We start from the raw sequence: 20,273 nt of genomic DNA, 5'->3' as shown, positions 1-20,273 counted from the left end.
ACCTTCAAGGTCATGTAACTCAGGCTTCTATCCCCTGCAAATAATCCATCTATAATTTAAACACTCCTAGGAGGATTTCTCCGCATTTCTGTTTTGGCCATTTGAGCTCTTTCCGGCCTGGAAAAGTCAACTTCCTTATCATTTCAACCCCACTGGTCCTGAATCTTCCCTTAGAATCTCAGAACAGCGTGGATTCCTCCTCAGCAATTTGAAGACAGCTAGGATGTCTCCTTTTAGACTTCTTGAGTCAGGAGAAAATGTTATCTAAATGCACCCACCGAGTCAATTAAATCGGTTTCCCCTTCTCTCAAGGATCACAATCCTGTGCTGCCTGCTGTCAAACATCTGAAAATGGTCGTTTGGTAGATTTTTTTCTGGTTTTCCAGTTGTTTAGGAAGAGAGGACAATTCTGGACCCTGTTTCTCATGGCTACAAGCAGAAGTCTCTTAGTATTGTTTTAATCCCTCCATTTCCTTGTCGTCGTACAAATGATTTGAACATCAAGTGAAGAAATACAGATTGAAGCTTATAGGTCCTGCATATCAAGTGTCCTTGGTTTGAAGAATCCAAATAGGGACTTGGTTTGAAGAATCCAAATAGGGACTTAAATTAGACTCAAATTGAAGCAGTAACATCACAGAAGCTTAGGAGGGAAATCCTGTTAAACTTTTTAAAACTCTCAATTGTTTGAAAGACCTTTAAATGACCAAAGTGCCAGCCAACCTGGTTTAATAGGAAAGTCCATCAACTAATCGTCACAGGACAGAATTCAGTCTCAGGTTACCAATGACAGATTGCAGAAATGACCGTTTTAATACCGTTGAGGATATTCTGGGGTGTGCCTGTGTCTTCTACAATCTGGGCACCTGGAAAGAGTGGGATGGGGTGAGAGGGGTGTATCCCTCATGTATAAAGTCCCAGAAATGTGCCTGGCCACATGAAGAGTGTGAATAAAAGGGGAAATTGTGTCAACACAGTTTCAAAGAACATCTCAGATCTGTTAACTTTTTTTTTTTGTTTTGAAATGTTTTGCATTCCCAGCCTCTCTAATTAGCATCCTGAAATTCCACATTAACCGAAAAAGCTATGGGCAGCCTCCTCATCTAGTTCTATTTATGGAAACTATTGGGGAGGTCAGAAGGTCAGATGGGACACTGAAGAGTCAGGTTCCTCCGTGTCCCTCCATGCCAGGATTTCCTTCACTTTCTGCCTCTTCCTCCTCCTTCCACTTCCAGCCCTGCTGTTCTCACTCCCCACCTGTCAACCCCTAATACTGCCTAGTGCCTGACTTCTTAAAGAAGCAGGTTCCTCGTGCCTGGCTCTGAAAAGGGATAAGCAAGAGAATATTACTGATTGTGAATAAAATGCAAAACAAAACCACCCATTTTTATTTTTATTTATTTAATTTTTTTTGAGAAGGAAAATCTCATTTATTCCCTGCAGCACCCTTAGGGTCATTTTCTCTTTTTTGCTGCTGGAATGCATCCTTGAGATTGTCAGTTTTAACATTTCTCAAATTGCAGCCCACTGAATGTGAACTTGTACTGCAAGCTTCTCCAGTAGCATTCAAAATGTCATGCTGCACATCACCGTATCAAAGTCAAGGAGTAGCTTTGCACTAAAGAGAGGTGTTTAACCTCCCTTAGCCCACTGTTTTCCAAACTCATGACCACTAAGCACCAAGCCTTTTTCTATGTACCACATAATAATCTCCCAAAGAACTGGCCTAGGCCAGTAGAACTACCCCCAGATTATAGGCAACTCTCTTCTGCCCCGAACATATTGTACTTTATATAGTTTCCATCTGATTGTCTCTCCCTCCCCCATCCCAACTGTAAGCTCCTTAAAGGTCACAACAAGGCCTTCTTTTCATATTCAGTGAGGGGTTCCCAGTCTCTTAGTACAATTGACATTTTGGGCCTCATAACTCCTTGTTGTTGGAGCTGTTCTGTGGAATGTAGAATGTTTAGCAGCATCCCTGGCCTCTACCCACCAGACACCAATAGCACTCCCCTACCCCACTGGGACAATTGAAAATGTCTTCAGACATTGCCAGTTCTGTCCCGAGGGACAGAATTGACCTTAGTTGAGCACCATTAATGCAGACCATCAAGGTATGCCCCCACTAGCCCCACAATCAACATTTGTGATATTCGATCAGACGTATTTACTTCCTGAGTATAGGAGGGAAAAGGAGGGTTCCCTCAGCTTTGCCGATCATTCAGCTGCAGTGACCTCCCTTGCTGGGCCTACCTCATCCCTGCAGTTGGCCTTGACATTGCTCACTTTACTTAACAAGCTCTCAAGTTGCATGCAGAAGAGCATCTGAGAGCCAGCACAGCCTGCCCATGGTGACAGGCTGGAAAGGGAGGGGAGCAATTTTCCTCTCACGCCATAGAACTCTGGATTTCTAAACCTTAACAGCATGACACCAAGTAGCCACACATTTTTTTTTATTATCAAAGAGAAGCATGAGGCTTTTTAGTAAACCTGAACCCTCCCCAGGATGTGTTTCCTTCTCCTTACAAAGCCTTCCCAACAAACATCCATCTCCCCAGCCAGAGGGATTTTCTCAGCTCTCTCCCTGCTGGGTCCTGTTCACAAATTTCTTGAAGAAAATGTTTACTGCATTCTAACGTCAGTATTTATGCTAAAGAGTTTAAAAGTTGCTGAAGCTCCGAGGCTATGATCTTGGGAAACAATTTTAATAATTCTTTAGAGCAGGAGTTAGCAAACTTTTTTTGTAAAGGGCCAGAAAGTAAGTACATATTTTAGGCTTTGTGAGCCAGGCGCTCTCTGTTGTAACTACTAACTCTGCTGTCGTTGCCCCGGATCAACCACTGACAATATGTAAATGAATGGGAATGGCTATATTCCAATAAAACTTTATTTACAAGAGCAGGTTGTGGGCCAGGTTTAGGCTATGGGCCACACAGACTCCAGCCCAGCTTTAGAGCATCTCTGATGAACAAATCGGACTTTGCCGTGGCAACCAGCAGGAGTGAAAACATGCCACTCTTTTTACCAGCGAAAGTTGTATCCTACATTCCTCACTGATAGATTAATATAAACACTGTCATTTCCCAAATGCAAATCCCAATTCCAAAGGCCTTTTAGTCTCAGGTTACCATTTGTCTGCTGCTAACCTTTCCAACTTAAAGTTTTAGCTTGCTTTTAAAAGGGTAGATGCTGCTAGCAAAAGAATCTGCCTCTTCTTTCTGGAAGTTAATCTCACTCATCTCCATCCACCCACCCCCAGGAAAATATGCAAGTCTTGCAAATGCAGCCAAGAGGACCACTGCCTAACCTCCGACCTAGAAGATGATCGGAAAATTGGCCGCTTGCTGATGGACTCCAAGTATTCCACCCTCACTGCTCGGGTGAAAGGTGGGGACGGCATCCGGATTTATAAGAGGAACCGGATGATCATGACCAACCCTATTGCCACTGGGAAAGATCCCACTTTTGACACCATCACCTACGAGTGGGCTCCCCCTGGAGTCACCCAGAAACTGGTAAGAGAGCTTCCCCAACTAAGCAGTTGTTTTCCTATCCTTATAAATACTAGCTACGTCAAGTGTTTCTGAACTTCAAACATGGGGTGGCAAGAGATCAAGGTCACAAAAATGACAGGAGTGGCTGTGGTTTTAGCCCTGCCCTTATATCATGTGATGTTGAAATGAAGACTATCTGGGCCTCAGTTTTCCTTATCCATGAAATGGGTAGAGGTATTCATATGGACCCTAAGAGGCCTTGCAGCTCTAGTACAGGGGCAATCATTGTTCCATTTGGGCTCCTTACTTCCGAACAGGAGATAGTTTTTCACTCAAAATTCTGAGTGCTTGTCTCCATCTGCAAGATATTCATTTTCCCTCAAAGGAGCCTGGGATATGCCCTTTGCAAACCTGTAGGAGAGCTGAGAAACAGTTCTCTCTTCTGCCTAAACACTGAAACCTATTGGTCTTAGAAGGGAGAAACAAACTGGTTTTATACAACCTTGAACAAAAGCAACCAGAGAAATCTCAGGTAAATGATCAGAGAAACCCTGAGGAGGGCAGAAAGGACACAGGTCCAGAGAGAGCAAGTGACTCACACAAGGTTACACCCTAGCTGCTCACTGGAATCCCCAGGACCTGCAGAAGGTCTCCATACCCAAGTCTCATCCCAGACCACTGAGTCAGAAGCTCCAGACTACAGAATCCAAATCATCAGATGTGACCATTTTAAATGACTCCCCATGCAGCCACCTTCAAGATCCAATGCACCGGATCGGGGCTCCTATAATCTCAACATGTGTAGATATCACCTGGGGAGCTCATCAAAATGCATCCAGCAGGTTCAGGGCCATCCTGAGATATGACACGCCTGTCACACTCCCAGGTGATGTTGATGCTACTGGTCCCCAGAACCCCACACATGGAGTAACAAGAGGCTAGATGATTTCTATAAGTTAATACAATTTGTAGGAGGTTCAACAGTTTTAAAAATGCAAGCATGGCATTTAACTGAATATTTGCTGGAAGAAGAGGAGTGCCTTTGGAGCCCTTCATGGCCCTACCCTTCAGGCTCTTCCATGGCTCCCATCACTGTGCTCGCACTCCCAACATCTCAACACCTTATGGCACTCCAACTTCCTGCTTCCAGTGTTAGAACACACCAAGCTCCTGCCCTCCTTGGGGCTTTCGCACTTCCTGATCCTTTTTTTGAAAAGTTCTTTCCTTGCTCTTCCTAAATAGTCCTTCCCCAGATATTCAGTTTACAATAGATGTTCCCTGCCATCCTATCACATTTTTTCTTTCTTTTGGTTTCTTTAACAACTTTTATTGCAAGTAGATTATCTTTTTTCTGTGCCTAGATATGAAGGCAGACACCCTGTCTGTCCTGTAAACTGTAACATCCCTGCACCCAGCACAGTGCAGGGTGCAGGATAGGTGTGACGAGTGTTAGTGCAATGTTACCTTTTAGGCCAGAGATGCTCCAAGTGTGGGCTGTGGACTGGAGCTGTTCCACACAGTCTTTGTGACCTAGACCCAATGTGAGAATATATGTTGGGAAAATGTTATAGCAGTTTGACATGCAACTGTGTGATGGGATGAGAACTCATACCATTGAACAGAATTCCACGTGGTAAGACTCACACTGAAATCTCATGGGGCATGTGCTACATTCTAATCACATGAGAGAGACCACAAATCACTCTGCAATAAGTGAAAAACAAACAAACCTTGATCCTTCACCATATGGAGTTTGAGACGCAGAGTTCTAAGCTGTTGCCTTAAGGAGGGAAAATCCCTTCCAGATAAAGTGAAGAGAGGCTAAGATTTTTTTCTTGATCTGTACTTTTTGAAAAGCAAAAGCACATTTTAAAAGAACACTTCAGCATCCATGAACTCAATCACCCTGTAAGGCAGAGTTGTTTTACATGTAAGGAAACACAGAATGGTTAATTGGCCTTCAAAAGTTTTTAGTGCTAGACAGGAGCTGGTCCCGGGCCACAGAGCGTGGCCACAGAACAACAGCAGAGCCAGGACATGCCCGGTAGTTCAGAGCTCAGGTCTCCCTCCAGCTCCAGGTCTGGGTAAGCTATCAAACAGGTCTCCAGGATGTCGGTGGAAACTAAAGCAAGCAGCTCATGAAAGAGCCGTCTACAGGCGTCAGGGACCGGCTGGTGAAAACCCCAAACACGTTGACCCCAGACTAATCAGGGGAAGGTATCGTCAGGCAGTGATTAATGCTGGCTCCTAAAACCACATAGCTATAAAGAACCCCTCTGTCTGCTCTGCATCTGGGCGTCCAGGGCAAGTCACATTTCTGAGATTGGACAACTCACCCTTCCCACTGACCTTCCTGACTTTTTTTTAAATTACTGAATGATCAAGACTGATTATATTTTGGGAATGGGACTGAATTTTGCTATGTCTCATCCTTTGCAACCAGAAAGAAAGCCTGAGCAATTCTTAAGCCTTCAAATGCTGATAACAATAAGCCTAATTGTGGATATTTGTTAAGTATTTACTGTCTACCAGCCACTATACTAGGAACTATCCATGCACAATCTCATCTAACTTTCCAGCACTGTTAGAAGTATATGCTCATTACCCTCATCTACAAAGAAGGAAACTGAGGCTCAGCGAGAGGATGCAGCGATGCAGCTAGCCAAATGTCCCACAGCCGATTTAAGTGACAGAGCCAGGTCTTGAACTCAGGCCACCCTGACTCCAAAGTTTGGGCTCTTCCCTACCAATCCAGGCCAGGCCAGGCGAACTGGCAGGTGGGAGGGGAGGCAGGAAGGAGCAGATACCCTGGGTTAGCATTTTCGGGGAAGGCGATCATGAAGAGGAAGCAGCTTGAGTGTGACTTTGAAAGCTAGCCAGGATTTGGGGGAAGGAAAGAAGGAGAAGACAAAGGAAACCAGCATCCACTGAACATTTGTATATGTATCTCATGAACACATCACCACTCCCTATTTGCTGAGTATGTTACAGGCCCATTTTACAGAGGAGCAAACAGAGGCCCGTGGGGAGCCAGTGCAGGGGTGGCACTTACTCATACTTCGCCCTCTGCTTCCACACCCATGGCAGGCATTGCTTATCAGTCAGAGTACTGTTTCCCATTGACTGCTTATCGGCCCTCAGGATCCTTCTTCACACAGCACTCTAGGTCACCACTATGGGCTGGGGTTGACTTGTCAGATGAAGCCCATTTACTGTTCTTGGCTGCCAGCGGAAGAATCAGAAAGAGAAGAATCAGAACAGAGTCTCCAGATTCCAGATCCCATGTGTGTTTCACTGCCTAATCCAGGGTATAGGAGTTCCTTCCCTTCCACTTTGCTTTGCATTTTTAGTTTCTTTCCTGATACAGTCAGATTCTTGGAACCTCTCCACTCAATATGTCCCAGCCAGGTTGCAGAACACCAAATAACTCAGAAAGGTCCTCAGGGGGCCAGGTACAGTGGCTCACACCTGTAATCCCAGCACTTTGGGAGGCCGAGGTGGGTGGATCACCTGAGGTCAGGAGTTTGAGACCAGCCTGACCAACATGGTGAAACCCTGCCTCTACTAAAAATACAAAATTAGCCGGGTATTGTAGCAGGCATCTGTAATCCCAGCTACTCAGGAAGCTGAGGCTGGATAATCGCTTGAACCCAGGAGGCGGAGGTTGCAGTGAGCCGAGATTGTGCCACTGCACTCCAGCCTGGGCAACAAGAGCAAAACTCCATCTCAGAAAAAAAGAAAAATAAAGAAAGGTCCTCAGGAAAAACATAAAACCTAAACCAACCTTCCCAACTGGTCTGAGAAAACGCCTCCTGCTAAAGGTTATGGGAACGTGATTTAGCTCCTATGACATAGTCAGGTGTCAGAGGTAGATAACGTGACATAGTTGGTTATCAGAGAGATACCTGGGAGATTCTGTTTCAGAGTCAGAGCAGTGCCAGGTGGTTGACTCTGGCCCAAACCTCTGTCCCTGTCATTCCCTTCCCAAGTCCATGCCAGTCAATCATAGTTGCTTGGAGGGCTGTGTTAAGAGGGATTCTGAGGTCTTGATTAGCAGCGTTTATGAATAGGGAGCAGTGGTGGAAGTCTCAGACCAGCCAGGCAAGGCCAGGCATCTTAAATACACACCAGTGGCAGCTGGATGTGGTAGCATTGACAATGCAAAGACAGAGAGGCTGGAGCCTTTTTTTTTTTTTTTTTTTTTTTCCGAGACTGAGTCTTCCTCTGTCACAGTGGCAGGATCTGATCTCACTACAACCTCTGCCTCCTGGGTTCAAGCGATTCTTGTGCCTCAGCTTCCCAAGTAGCTGGGACTATATGCCCAGCTAATTTTTTTTTAAGTAAAGATGGGGTTTTACCATGTTGGCCAAGCTGGCCTCAAACTCCTGACCTCAAGCAATCTGCCCCCTTCGGCTTCCCAAAGTGCTTGGATTACAGGCATGAGCCACCATGCCCAGCCCCAGCTGGAGCTTGAGCTGCAAAAGGATCACTGGGTCCTTGGGAAGGGAAACTCCCTTTCTCCAAGGCTCCAGCCAGGAAGCACATTACCCCTGCAGCTACAGACACCCAAAGCCAGTGCAGAGCCGTGAAAGGACACCATGAACGCAGGGGTCAGCTAACATCTGGCTGATTCCACACGCAGATGCTGCCCCAGGATCCCTAGCACACCAATGATTGTAAAGTTCACAAGAAAAGGGTGCAGGTCCTGGAATCCCAGAGAAACAGACACATCCAGGGAATGGGGGATCCTGTTACCACTTGATGCTTACACAGCCCGCTCACTCTGAAGTGATGACTAAAGGAAATGCCTCCAGAGATTGGGGAACATTTTTCCTCTTGGAAAATCATCCATCTTCTGGAGAGGCAGCAGAGAAGGGCTTGAGACCCATGCTGCTGGGTTCAAAGCTGTCTCTATCACATACTAGCTGTGTGACCTTGGGGAGGTTACTTAACTTCTCTGTCCTCTGTTTTCCAAGAGGTAACATTAGTACCTTCCTGCTAGGATTGTTGTGAGAATTAAATAGGTTAACGTGTGTGAAGCACTTGGCAGAGTGCCTGGAGCATAGCAAGCCCTCCCTGAGTTGGCTGCTCCTATCATCCCTTCAACTGCTGAACCTGGGGAAGTCAGCAGTCTTCCCAGGAGGGGCAGTTACTCTCCCATGAGCCGAATCAGCCTGCACGGGGCTGCTTCAGCACTTGGTGTGAGAAAGATGCTAGTCAGGCCTGATCCCCACGCTAGCAGAGTGAGCCAATCTCTTGTTTCCACTTCTCCAAAATCCTTCTTTAGATTCTGGAAGCAGGGGCAGACCCTGGGCAAGAAATAGGAAGGGGACAGTGTGAGCAAATTTGCCACCCAAGGCTACACACTAACACATCTCTGCAGGGCCCTGTGCCTGCCCCAGCCTGTTGGCTGTCCGGCTGCCACTTCCCACTGTCTCTGATGGTCACATCCTCTTTCCCCACTCACTGCTCCCAGAGAAGCCCCAACCCTGGGATGCCCTGTGTCAGAGCCACCCAGGAGAAACTTTTAAACTGCAGATAGATGGATGGATGGATGGTTGGATGGATGGATGGATGGATGATGGATGGATGATGGATGGATGGATGGATGGATGGATGGATGGATGGATGGATGGATGGATGGATTTTGAGACATGTTACCCAGGCTAGACCGCGGTGGTGTGATCATAGCTCACTATAACCTTGAGCTCCTGGGCTCAAGCGATCCTCCCACCTCAGCCACTGAAGTAGTCAGGTCTACAGGCATGTGCCACCACACCTGGCTGATTTTTTAGTATTTTGTAGAGATGAGGTCTCTCTGTGTTTCCCAGGCTGGCCTCAAGCAATCCTCCTGTGTCGGCCTTGGAAATGCTGGGATTACAGGCGTGTGCCACCACTCCTGGCTTAAAGTGCTCATTTCTAGGCCTCTCCAGACCTCCTAAATCAGAACCTAAGGATAGACCCAGAAAACTTTTCACAAGTCTCCCAGTGGTTCTTATGCACCCTAAGGTTTGAGATTCTTCAGACCTACCTGGCTGACATATTTGTGTTAGAAACCATCTGTAATTTCATACTGATCAAGAAAGAAACTACCAGACAACCCAGTCTCCTAAGACGGGGTCAGGACGAAGCCCTTTCCAGATGTTTCTGCAGCTGTGTGATGCACAGGGGCTTCTGCTCGTCCATGTGGTTTGTGGACTATCTTGGCCTCTTTGACAGGAATCCACCGTCTCCTTCCCCTTTTCCGAGCTATAAATCTGGGTTGGTGATATTGCTCTTCTCTCTCTCTTGGTTGTGGTGACTATTGAGTGAGATTGCCAGGGATTTCTCACAATGGTCAGAACCCTAGGGATTACACAATCTACCCTGAACTTTGTAGATGAGGAAACTGAGGCCCAGGAGATACTTTCTTGGTCTGACACAGAGCAGCAGGAGGACTGGACCTAAAACCCTGACTTCCTGACACTCCACCACCCAGGTCGTCTCTTCTGTCTGAGAAAGCACCTTGAAAAGCATTCAGAAGTATGCAGACATACCTGGGATTAGCTGGGTATGCTATGAGCCTACGGTGCCAGAAGGTGTCTCAGACAGGTGTCCTCTGGGATCTAGGGCAGAGCCACCAATGGGGCATCTGCAGCCATCCCTCAATTTGAGTCCCACAGAAGCTCAGGTCACCTGTCTCTCCCTTTTCTATGCTGTTTCCCAGAATTTATTTACTATGAATCCCAGCAGGTACCAAGCCCTAGACTTGTGCTGCCCCACCCCACAACAACCCTAGCTTCCTCACCACTGCTCCCTAAAATCAGACAGCAACAGGGTCTGTACAATATGCATTTCAGCATGAATTTCCGTGTTCACTCCCACAATTCCCAAATGAGTCCAGCCCCAACTGATAAGCTATGGGCCAGATGGGTTCTAAGAGGATGAACCTAGCAGCGGCCACCTAGGTGATGGGAATCAGGAGACCGGGTGCTAAGGTTCAGAGTCAGGGTCAGGCATGGAAATGGAAAGTGGTTGTCCAGGATGAACAATTTGCCTCTCACAGTTTCTCAGGCTGTGGCCCTGACCTATATCTTCCCCTAATCTCTCCGTCCCTGGGACTCACCCAAGTGTAAGAGTTCTGTTCAATAAAAACAAATATATAAATGAGGCCAAATTGGACAGTTACTTGTGAATACATTAATATTCAGACAGTTACCAGTCATATGATGTGGAAATGTTATTGACCTGAGACTTTGTCGATTCTACTATTAGAAGTTGCCTTTACATATTTTTTAATTAATAAACCATGAAATACCTTATGTCAATAATGATTTAATTATACTTTTCTAAGAAAAAGCAATTTTAAACAAGGTTGACTTTTTTTTTTATTAGGAATATTTCCCAGGAGGTAAATGAAGTAAAAATATTCAGTTTTGAGAGAAACAAAATTCATATTACAAAAACAGGAAGTCTAAAATGAACATCTACTTAAATTACACCATTCTGATCAAGAATGTTAATCTCTGACTATAACTTGGAGCAGAGTAAGAGCTCATTTAGGCCTCTCTCAGGTGTTAGCAAAATTCATATTTCTTCCTTGAGAATTCTTAAGTTCTGCAAAAGCCTGAAGCAGCTGGGAATCATCCACCGGCCTTTCCTCAGATATCTGTCCAGTGCTTGAGAATCCCAGTTGTTTATCTCACTCATTTTTTTTGTTTGCTGGTATTTTATTGAAACAGTAGTTCAAGTAAGGTCCAGGAGCCAACTTCTTGCATCAGAGTTACCAGGATTCTTGTTTAAAATGCAGATTCCTGTACCCCACACCTAACCTACTGGAGGGAGATCTTGACTGGGGCTTGGTGCCTGGGAATCTGCATGTTAGTAATTTTTCACAGGGTTATTGTACACTGTGTCCATTGAGAGACACTACTTTGACATATGTAGCTGGTGAATCTGACTGTAATCAGAGATTTGAAAAGAGAAAAGCCACAGATAGAAAAGCAAAGAGGGCCAGGTGCGGTGGCTCACGCCTGTAATCCCAGCATTTTGGGAGGCTGAGGCAGGTGGATCACCTAAGGTCGGGAGTTGGAGTTGGAGACCAAGTTGGCCAACATGGCGAAACCCCATCTCTACTAAAAATACAAAAATTGGCCAGGTGTAGTGGCTCACGCCTGTAATGCCAGCCACTTAGGAGGCAGAGGCAGGATAATCGCTTGAAGCAAGGAGGTAGAGGTTGCAGTGAGCTGAGATCACGCCATTGCACTCCATCCTGGGCGATAGAGCAAGACTCTGTCTCAAAAAAACAAAAGCAAATAAAAACAACAACAACAAAAAAAGAAAAAGAGAAGAGAAAGTCAGTAGCATGTAGATCGGGGTGTCCAATCCTTTGGCTTCTCTGGAAGAAGAATTGACTTGGGCCATACATAAAATACAGTATCACTAAGGATAGCTGATGAGCTTAAAAAAAAAATCACAGAAAAATATCATAATGTTTTAAGAAAGTTTACAAATTTTTTACGAATTTCTGTTGGGCCACATTCAAAGCTGTCCTGGGCCATATGTGGCCCATGGGCCATGGTTGGACCAGCTTGGTAGGTCCTACGGTTCTGTTAAGTAATCCTATAGCCACCCTAGGATTTACAAGCCTCATTTTTATAGCTGAAGAACCTGTGCAGAGAGTCGGCATGACATGGCCACAGTCACACCGCTGGGATACCTACAACCAGGATTTCAGTTCAGGACAAGCTGATTCCAGAGCCTTTGCTCTTGCTACTGCAGTAGAAGGGACATGGCCTGCCCTCAGGGAGTGGACAGTCCTGCTAGAGGGTCAGCTGAAATACACTAGGAATGGTTAAGGACTAGGGAGAGATCAAAGCATACAGTGCTGCTTGTAAGAACAGGAAAGACAAGAGAGGGCTTTTCCTTCTGGGGGCAGGGGGAGTTGTAAGTCCATGAGTGAAGGTAGAAATCAAGCCCATCAATTGTGGGGCCAGTGAGAAGAGAGCGCCGAGTGGGACACAGGTTTCGTGAAGGCAGCCAGCTGGCATTACTTGTCATTATACTGTAAGAGTTTTATCAACTGGCTACTGTCTAGCAAATGATACTAGAGAATAGATTTAAAAACAGCAACTTCTCTTTGGGGATAGAGGCAAACTAGTAAATGTAATTATTACTATTAATTGAAAGTCAGAGAACAAAGCAAAATGAGCTTTATTCAAATTCTGATGGAAAACCTAGCCCATGAGTAAATGTAGACTCCTTTCTCTTTCCAGTGCCGTCCAAAATTGAAAACTACAGTGTTCCTTGGAGAATAAATGATAAAATAATGATTATTATTAGCAAGTAGAGAGCTAGCTACTTAACGAACGAGCACACATTAGCAGATGCAAACAACTGTCTCTTTCTCACACTCAAGATTGTTGCCTGTCCCACACCATGACATGGGCTGGCGCGGTCACAGGAGAAACAGAACCCACTGACCAAGGACTCATTTTAAGTGGTACACACACACAGAAAATAGCATTTAAGTACATTAAGTACAACCCTGCTTATTATTTGTTCCAAGCAGAAAGAAGACTGGGTGCCCTTATTTAATAAATATACATAGGAAATAGTCTGGAAGGACAGACACAAAGTTGTTGGTAAGCTGTTACCATGAGCCAATAAGGTGTAAGTTTTTAAAATCCTTTTTAAAACAAAGGACAGTCATACACCACTTAATGCTGGGGTTTCGTTCTGAGAAATGTGTCCTTAGGTGATGTTGTCTTTGGGTGAATGTCAAAGAATGCACTTACACAAACCTAGACGGTTGTAGCCTACTACGCATCTAGGCTACACAGTATAGCCAATTGCTCCTAGACCACAAATTGTACAGCATGTGACTGTACTGAATACTATAGGCAATTGTAACACAATGATCAGTCAGTATTTGTGTATATAAACATATCCAAACCTAGAAAAGGTACAGTAAAAATAGAGTATGATAATCTTATGCGACCACTGTGGCATATATGGCCCATCGTGGACTGAAATGCTGTCATGTAGCACATGATCGTACAGTATGCATATGGCAAAGTACATGAGTCTGATGTGTACAGCTTGACGAACTTTTACACAGATACACTTCCATGGCCCTATCACCAAAATTGAGACATAGAACACTCCCTACATACACAAGGTAGCTAAGGGATGCATGTTTTTCCTTTACTAAAGTTTTTTTCTCTCATGTATGTATTATTTGTCACAATGGACAGTATTGCTTTCGTAATTTTCTAAAATTACAAAAGTAATCTAACTGCATTAAGTTAAGAAAATAAAGACTGTGGGTCTTTCAGTTGCTAAGAATGCTGGAAGAGAATGCATTTTTAGTTTTAGGTAGATTCTATCATAGTTTCTTTAACTGATGAAGCCCCGTCCACATCACGTTGTCCCTTCCTCCTCCTCCTCCTCCCTAGGGACTGCAGTACATGGAGCTCATCCCCAAGGAGAAGCAGCCAGTGACAGGCACGGAGGGCGCCTTTTACCGCCGCCGCCAGCTCATGCATCAGCTCCCCATCTATGACCAGGATCCCTCGCGCTGCCGTGGACTTTTGGAGAATGAGTTGAAACTGATGGAAGAATTTGTCAAGCAATATAAGAGCGAGGCCCTCGGCGTGGGAGAAGTGGCCCTCCCAGGGCAGGGTGGCTTGCCCAAGGAGGAGGGGAAGCAACAGGAAAAGCCAGAGGGGGCAGAGACCACTGCCGCTACTACCAACGGCAGCCTCAGTGACCCGTCCAAAGAAGTGGAATACGTAAGTTTCTCCCATGCTTCCAGCCAGGCTGAAACCATGCAGGCCCGGGGCTGGACCGTCAGGGCCCCATCACAGGACTTTGTTCCCTCATTCGTGCATTTATTCATGAATTTGTGCATTCAGCAGATACTGGTTACTCATTTACTCTGTGCCAGGCACGGGCCCATGGAAAATGATACAATACCACTGCCCTTGAAAGGCTCATAGTCCAGTGGAGGTCACAGACAAAACCGACACAGTTTAGAGAAGGGACATCTAAGCCTGCGTGGTGGTGAGGGTAAGCTTCAAGAAGTTGGTGAGGTACAAGCCGGTCTATAAAGAATGTCTAGGGGCCATCCAAGCCTTCAGGCTTTGAAGGGAGGATGTGTACCCCCTTAAAGAGGTGATCATTTGCAAAAAGAGCCAGGAGTTCAAGAAAGCACAGTGCATTTAGAGGATTAAAAGAAGTCCCACGTGATTGGAAGTGTGGCATGCTTGGGCAGCTGGGGACACGAGGCTGGGAAGGGCAGCAGAGGCTGAATTTCTGGAGGGTTCATTCCTTCCATCCATTCATCAGTTAAATACTGATTAGCTTGTATTAGCTGCTATGCCCCAGGAAATCAAACAAGCAGAGGACACTGTCCCCAAACTGCAGAATGCCATGAAGCTAGGACTTTATTCCAAAGGTCATGGACAGGCTTTTGGTCAGAGGTACATGGTCCATGCTGTGCTTGCAAAAGTTTCTTCTAGCAGTGTCTTAGTCCATTTTCTGTTACTTATAGCAGAATACCTGAAACTGGGTAATTCATAAAGAAAACGAATGTATTTCATACATATGTGGAGGCTGAGAAGTCCAAGGCCGAGGGGCTGCATCTGGTGAGGGCCTTCTTCCTGGTGAGCACTCTCTGCAGAGTCCCGAAGTGGCTCAGGGTATCACATGGCAAGGGGGCTGGGTGTGCTAACTCAGGTCTCTCTTCCTCTTCTTAGAAGCCAGTCCCACTAATGTGATAACCCATTAATCTATTAAGCCATGAGTGGATTAATCCATTCCTGAGGGCCTGAGCCCTCACGACCCAATCATCTCTTAAAGGCCCCACCTCTCAATACTGCCATGCAGAGGATTATGTTTCAACGTTAGTTTTTGGAGGGGATATTCAACCCATAGGAAGTGGCAGTGTGGAAGAAGTGCTGTTGAGGAGTGAGCCACTGGGAGCCATTTTGAGAAAACAGAAAGGAGGAGCCAGCGCTGGGGAGATGAAACCTCATGGCTTGGTTTGTCTTAAACTACCCCACAGAAGGCGAAAGGAATGCTTGAGGCTAGTGTGCACTGCATTTCTGGTCCCCAGCCCCTGTTTTACCTTTTGCTCTCCCTGCCCCATCAACCAAGTGTCCTCATTTGTTTCTATGGCAATTAACTTTTGGAGATAGAAGTCCCAGCACACGAGATCCCCAAGCACATTATCTACCTTGCTGAACAGACTGGCAGTCACCCATGAGCCAGGCGACCCAGGGAAATGCCAGCCCAAACGAAGCTGCTGCCACATCCAGAGAGGGTTGTACTCTTTCTCCCTTGGAGTCACTCAAGCTAATCATCCAAAACTTACATCTTCCATCTCCAAGCCCCATCTTATTAGCACCATCTGGGATTGCCATCCAAGGAAGTGTTTTATCTGAGGACTCTAAGACCAAAAAACGATTTATTTCCTCTACTACAGATTTGGCAGTGATGCATAAAAGGCCCAGTTCTCAGGAAGAATACATGTCCTAGGGATGTAAAAAAGAAAAAAATACTAGATCTAGTTACCATGGTCTATAAACTGGTCTTCCCCGCCCCACCCTGATCCTGGCTTCTGTCCACCCTCAAATAGCTGTTTGTTCATAAACCCTAAATACTAGATAATTCCAAGTTGGAAGGAGACCTCTAAGTCGTTGTAGTATTTCCAAATCGCCATTCCCAAGAGACATGTGGATCTGACATCGTATTTTATTCTTGACTGAGCCTCGCATATTTGTTCAGCATTGAACAAAGGCAAAGGCAGCGCGAGAACCCGGGTCCTACAGTCAGTTTTAGGAAATAACTGTGACACTTGAGAAGCATTTAAATAGCAATACTAGACAGTAAATGGAAAAGGCCAAAGTCAGAAAATAAGTAGGGATTCCAAAGGAAGCCTTTATTGGTTGGACTGGGCTGGGCTAGCTGTGGGAGACAGACTTCTATGTCCCTGCCCCAACCACAATTTTAATTTAATTATTATGTAATTAGTGAAAGAATGTCTGTCATCCTCTGTAGATGCTGAGGTCTTGTTCATCTCTTTATTTGCAGTGGCTGTCATTGATATACATAGCAGTTGCTCAATAAATATGTGACCCATGAATGAAAGTTTGAACTTAAGCCTAAAAAATGGGATCTATTTGGATGGGCAATTTGCCTAGGGGGATGGCACGGTTCCAATTCCACATTTATTAAGCCCCTGCTCTGTGCCAAACACTATGCTCACACTGTCAGGGTCTATCTTTAATTCTCACAGTTGCCTGGTAGGGTGAATGTTACCAAACCCATTTTACAGGTGAGATTCAAAGATAAATTCAAAGTAGCTTTTCTAAGATCCCATGGTTTCTATGGGGCAGAACCTGGATCCAATACCCTTTCTGTGATAAGATGCTAAGTTGTAAAACCTTGCTTGTTATTTGTTCCAGACAGGAAGAAGACTGTGTGCCCTTATTTAACTCCCTTTTCACCTCCCTGAAGCAGGGGAGTGAATCCTGATAAAGGTAGCTAGATAGGCTGACAGGCCACAGACAATGTGTTCCCAGCAACCCCGCCATTAGGAGTGGGTATGGGCTGCACTCCCTGACCCGTCTGCCTTGCCTCACCAGCATTCACATCAAGTGGACGTGTGTGCTGGCCGCCCTGTACGCTTGCGCCCTCTCCTTTCTCATAAAAGGGCAGCACAGAACAATTACCAGAGCCAAGCGTCAGGCAGGAAGCCTGACTTCTGCTCCCCTGGTGAAGGGCAATGATTTTTGCAAGAAGTGGTCCAGGGATCCAACTTGAAAATAAAGGTGTGGGGAAGAAATTGTAGGACTCAGCCTGACACCCCAAAACTCCCATAAAACTTCATTTTATGGGAGAAAAATGAAGGGCAAAAAGAGAGAAGTGAACATACGGGAACTGTAACACCCGCCTGTTTATCATCTTAATCGTGTTCATTGTGATTGTCGTTAGTGTTGGCAAGTCCGTGGGCATTGCCTGAACCAAGGACAGGACTAAGCAAGTATCTGATTTAAAGCTTACAACTGCCCCAATATGTGAAGTGGCTGTGCCTCCCCAGGCTGCTGGGCCTCAGAACTGGGATTCAAACTAACATCTGCCTAAAATCAAGTCTATGTTCTTTCCCATTTCCCAAAGCTTATTCCTAGGAGAGCTACCAGATATTTTGGACCATAAAAGGATCATGTGGCTGGCTCAGGAAACATTAGAGTGAACATGAAACTACAGCAGGAGTGAAAGAAACTACATGGGTTTCTTTACAGAACTTCTCAGAGCCTTTAGGAGGCTAGTGCTGTGGTCCTTAAACTAAAGAAAGGCTTGTTAAACTCCAGAAGCCTGGGTCCCACTTCCAGAGCTTCTTAGTAGTAGGTGTTGGGTGGAGCCTTTGCATGTGCATTGCTAACAAGTCCTTGGGTGATGCTGGTCTGGGGCTACACTTTGAGGACTGCTGCTAACAGTGTTAAAAAGTGCCTTAGCACTTTGGGAGGCTGAGACGGGAGGATCACGAGGTCAGGAGATTGAGACCATCCTGACTAACACGGTGAAACCCCGTCTCTACCAGAAAAAAATACAAAAAATTAGCTGGGCGAGGTGGCGGGCACTTGTAGTCCCAGCTACTTGGGAGGCTGAAGCAGGAGAATGGTGTAAACTTGGGAGGTGGAGCTTGCAGTGAGCTGAGATCTGGCCACTGCACTCCAGCCTGGGCAACAGAGCGAGACTCCATCTCAGGAAAAAAAAAAAAAAAAAAAAAAGTACCTTAGATGTGAGCTCAGCAGAAATGATACCACCAATTTGGCCTATAGTGAGAGTCTAGATGGTAACATGGGCATTTTCCAGATGTATTTGGCCTCCTGGCTCCATGTATGTATATATGTATGTATTTTGAGATGGAGTCTCACTCTGTCGCCCAGGCTGGAGTGCAGTAGCACGGTCTTGGCTCACTGCAAGCTCCGCCTCCCAGGTTCACGCCATTCTCCTGCCTCAACCTCCCGAGTAGCTGGAACTACAGGCACCTGCCACCATGCCCAGATAATTTTTTGTATTTCTAGTAGAGACGGGGTTTCACCATGTTAGCCAGGATGGTCTCGATCTCCTGACCTTGTGATCCACCTGCCTTGGCCTCCCAAAGTTATGTATGTATTTATTTATGTGGGATGGGGGGTGGGTTACCCCAAGCGAGCGCACCTTTGAGAATGCTGCATAACCCTTCCTGTTGCTGGAGAGTTCTGGAAGCACAGGTGCAGAATCTACCACACTATGCTCTGTACCCTATCTTGACGGCCCCCATCCCTGATGACACTAACTCTCTGCAATCTGAGGCCAGGGCCCCACTTTCCACTACACCCACCCCCTGACACACACCAGCTGTGAGCTTCCTCGGCTCCCTCCCACCTTGTCCACCTGCTGGGGGACGTCCTTCCTCTGAGTCCTTGGGAGAGGGCCTATCGGAGCGATGGCAGGGTCAGCCTGCCAAGTCCTCCCACCAAGCCCCCCAACCCAACCGTCCCCATTGGAAAATAATGTCCACACCAGAGAAGCGTTATTGCCAAAATGCCTGTGGGGAATTCCTACTAAGGGGCCATGTTCTGAGTGAGCCCAGATAACAGTGGTGGCCAGGTTGCAGGATGCACTGCCGTCTGAGCCCAGCCCACCTGCATGACCGGACTGTCAGTTACATGATCTGAACACAGTGAGCAGATTCTGACCCCAATCCCAGCTTCCCAACCCCAGGCCAGCAGACAGGCCCTACTGACAGGACAGGGCCACCTAAAATTAGCCTTGGCACCTCTGTCCACTTCAGAAATGAACGAAAAGCTGTGGCTGTCCATGCCTACCTCAGGGCAGTCCTCTGAAAGTGTTATTATTACACTGAGGTTAGGAGAGGCAGGATATCATGGGAAGTTCCTCCGGCCACCAAGTTGTCAGAGTAATCCTTCTTCATGGGGCAATACCAAGCCTGAAAAATCCTGGTCCCAAATGCTACTGCACCCGCTGTCACCCCTGAAGAAGTGAGCCCTTTTCAATCAGTGAGGCCAATGCAATTCAAAAATATTTAGTCTCCCTCTCTTTTCCTCACTTGTCCCATTGTGCAGGGATGGAGGGTAGGAAAGAAGACAAGATGAGAATCAAGGGAAGAAAGGGGAAACTGTGAGCCTGCAGCAGGCACTGTGCAAGGTCTCAATCTCTTTATTTTTTATTTTTCTGGATACACGGCTCTCACTCTGTCACCCAGGCTGGAGTGCAGTGGCAGGATCATAGCTCACAGCAGCCTCAAACTCCCAGGTTCAAACCATCCTCCTGCCTCAACCTCCTAAGTAGTAAACCTCTTTAACTATTTGTAACAACCAGCGAGAGAGGTTGGGGTTGTTATACCCATTTCACAGATGAGGAACCTGGGGCACAGTGAGGTTACCCCACTTGCTGATGAAAGTGGGGCTTCGGTTCAATCCCCAGTCCTTCTGCTTCAGTGGCAGAATGTAATCTGAAGCCGTCTTGGGGTGGGGCCTCGGCAGGGTGGGTCCAACCATGCCATGGGGTATATACGTGAGTGTTTAGGTTCTCCAGGGTGGGCAGCAGTGTTTGGGGTAACTCGCAGCTCAGCCCACTAAGCATTTGGGAGCCTCTTATCTGCATACTGAGAACAATGAAAGGACTCCCCTATCCACCCCCAGTTCCACGCACTGTGGGTTCTTGTGGGCCTTTTGAGTATCAGAGATCTCCATGGCCAGGGAGCTGCTGACTCCAGCAACCTGGACC

The 20,273-nt window shown here is 46.3% G+C and overlaps 1 protein-coding gene across 4 annotated transcripts in view; it reads left to right on the top strand.

Moving 5' to 3' along the window:
* LMCD1 (LIM and cysteine rich domains 1) overlaps positions 1 to 20,273 on the top strand; it is a 67,657-nt gene that overhangs the window by 33,049 nt on the left and 14,335 nt on the right. For 2 of the 4 annotated variants that reach the window (XM_025375814.1, XM_025375811.1), the window contains 2 exons: positions 3,260 to 3,515; positions 13,931 to 14,266. In XM_025375814.1, the coding sequence (XP_025231599.1) occupies positions 3,348 to 3,515; positions 13,931 to 14,266 (504 nt within the window). In that variant the 5' untranslated portion in view covers positions 3,260 to 3,347. Of the gene's footprint in view, positions 1 to 3,259; positions 3,516 to 13,930; positions 14,267 to 15,232; positions 16,620 to 20,273 lie in introns of those variants that run through there. The other 2 variants (XM_025375813.1, XM_025375812.1) reach the window with 2 other exon arrangements.

The sequence above is a fragment of the Theropithecus gelada genome, chromosome 2 (assembly GCF_003255815.1).
Source record: "Theropithecus gelada isolate Dixy chromosome 2, Tgel_1.0, whole genome shotgun sequence".
Classification (NCBI taxonomy): domain Eukaryota; kingdom Metazoa; phylum Chordata; class Mammalia; order Primates; family Cercopithecidae; genus Theropithecus; species Theropithecus gelada.
Note: the sequence above shows the minus strand (reverse complement) of the source record. Positions and strands in the feature narration are given on the sequence as shown.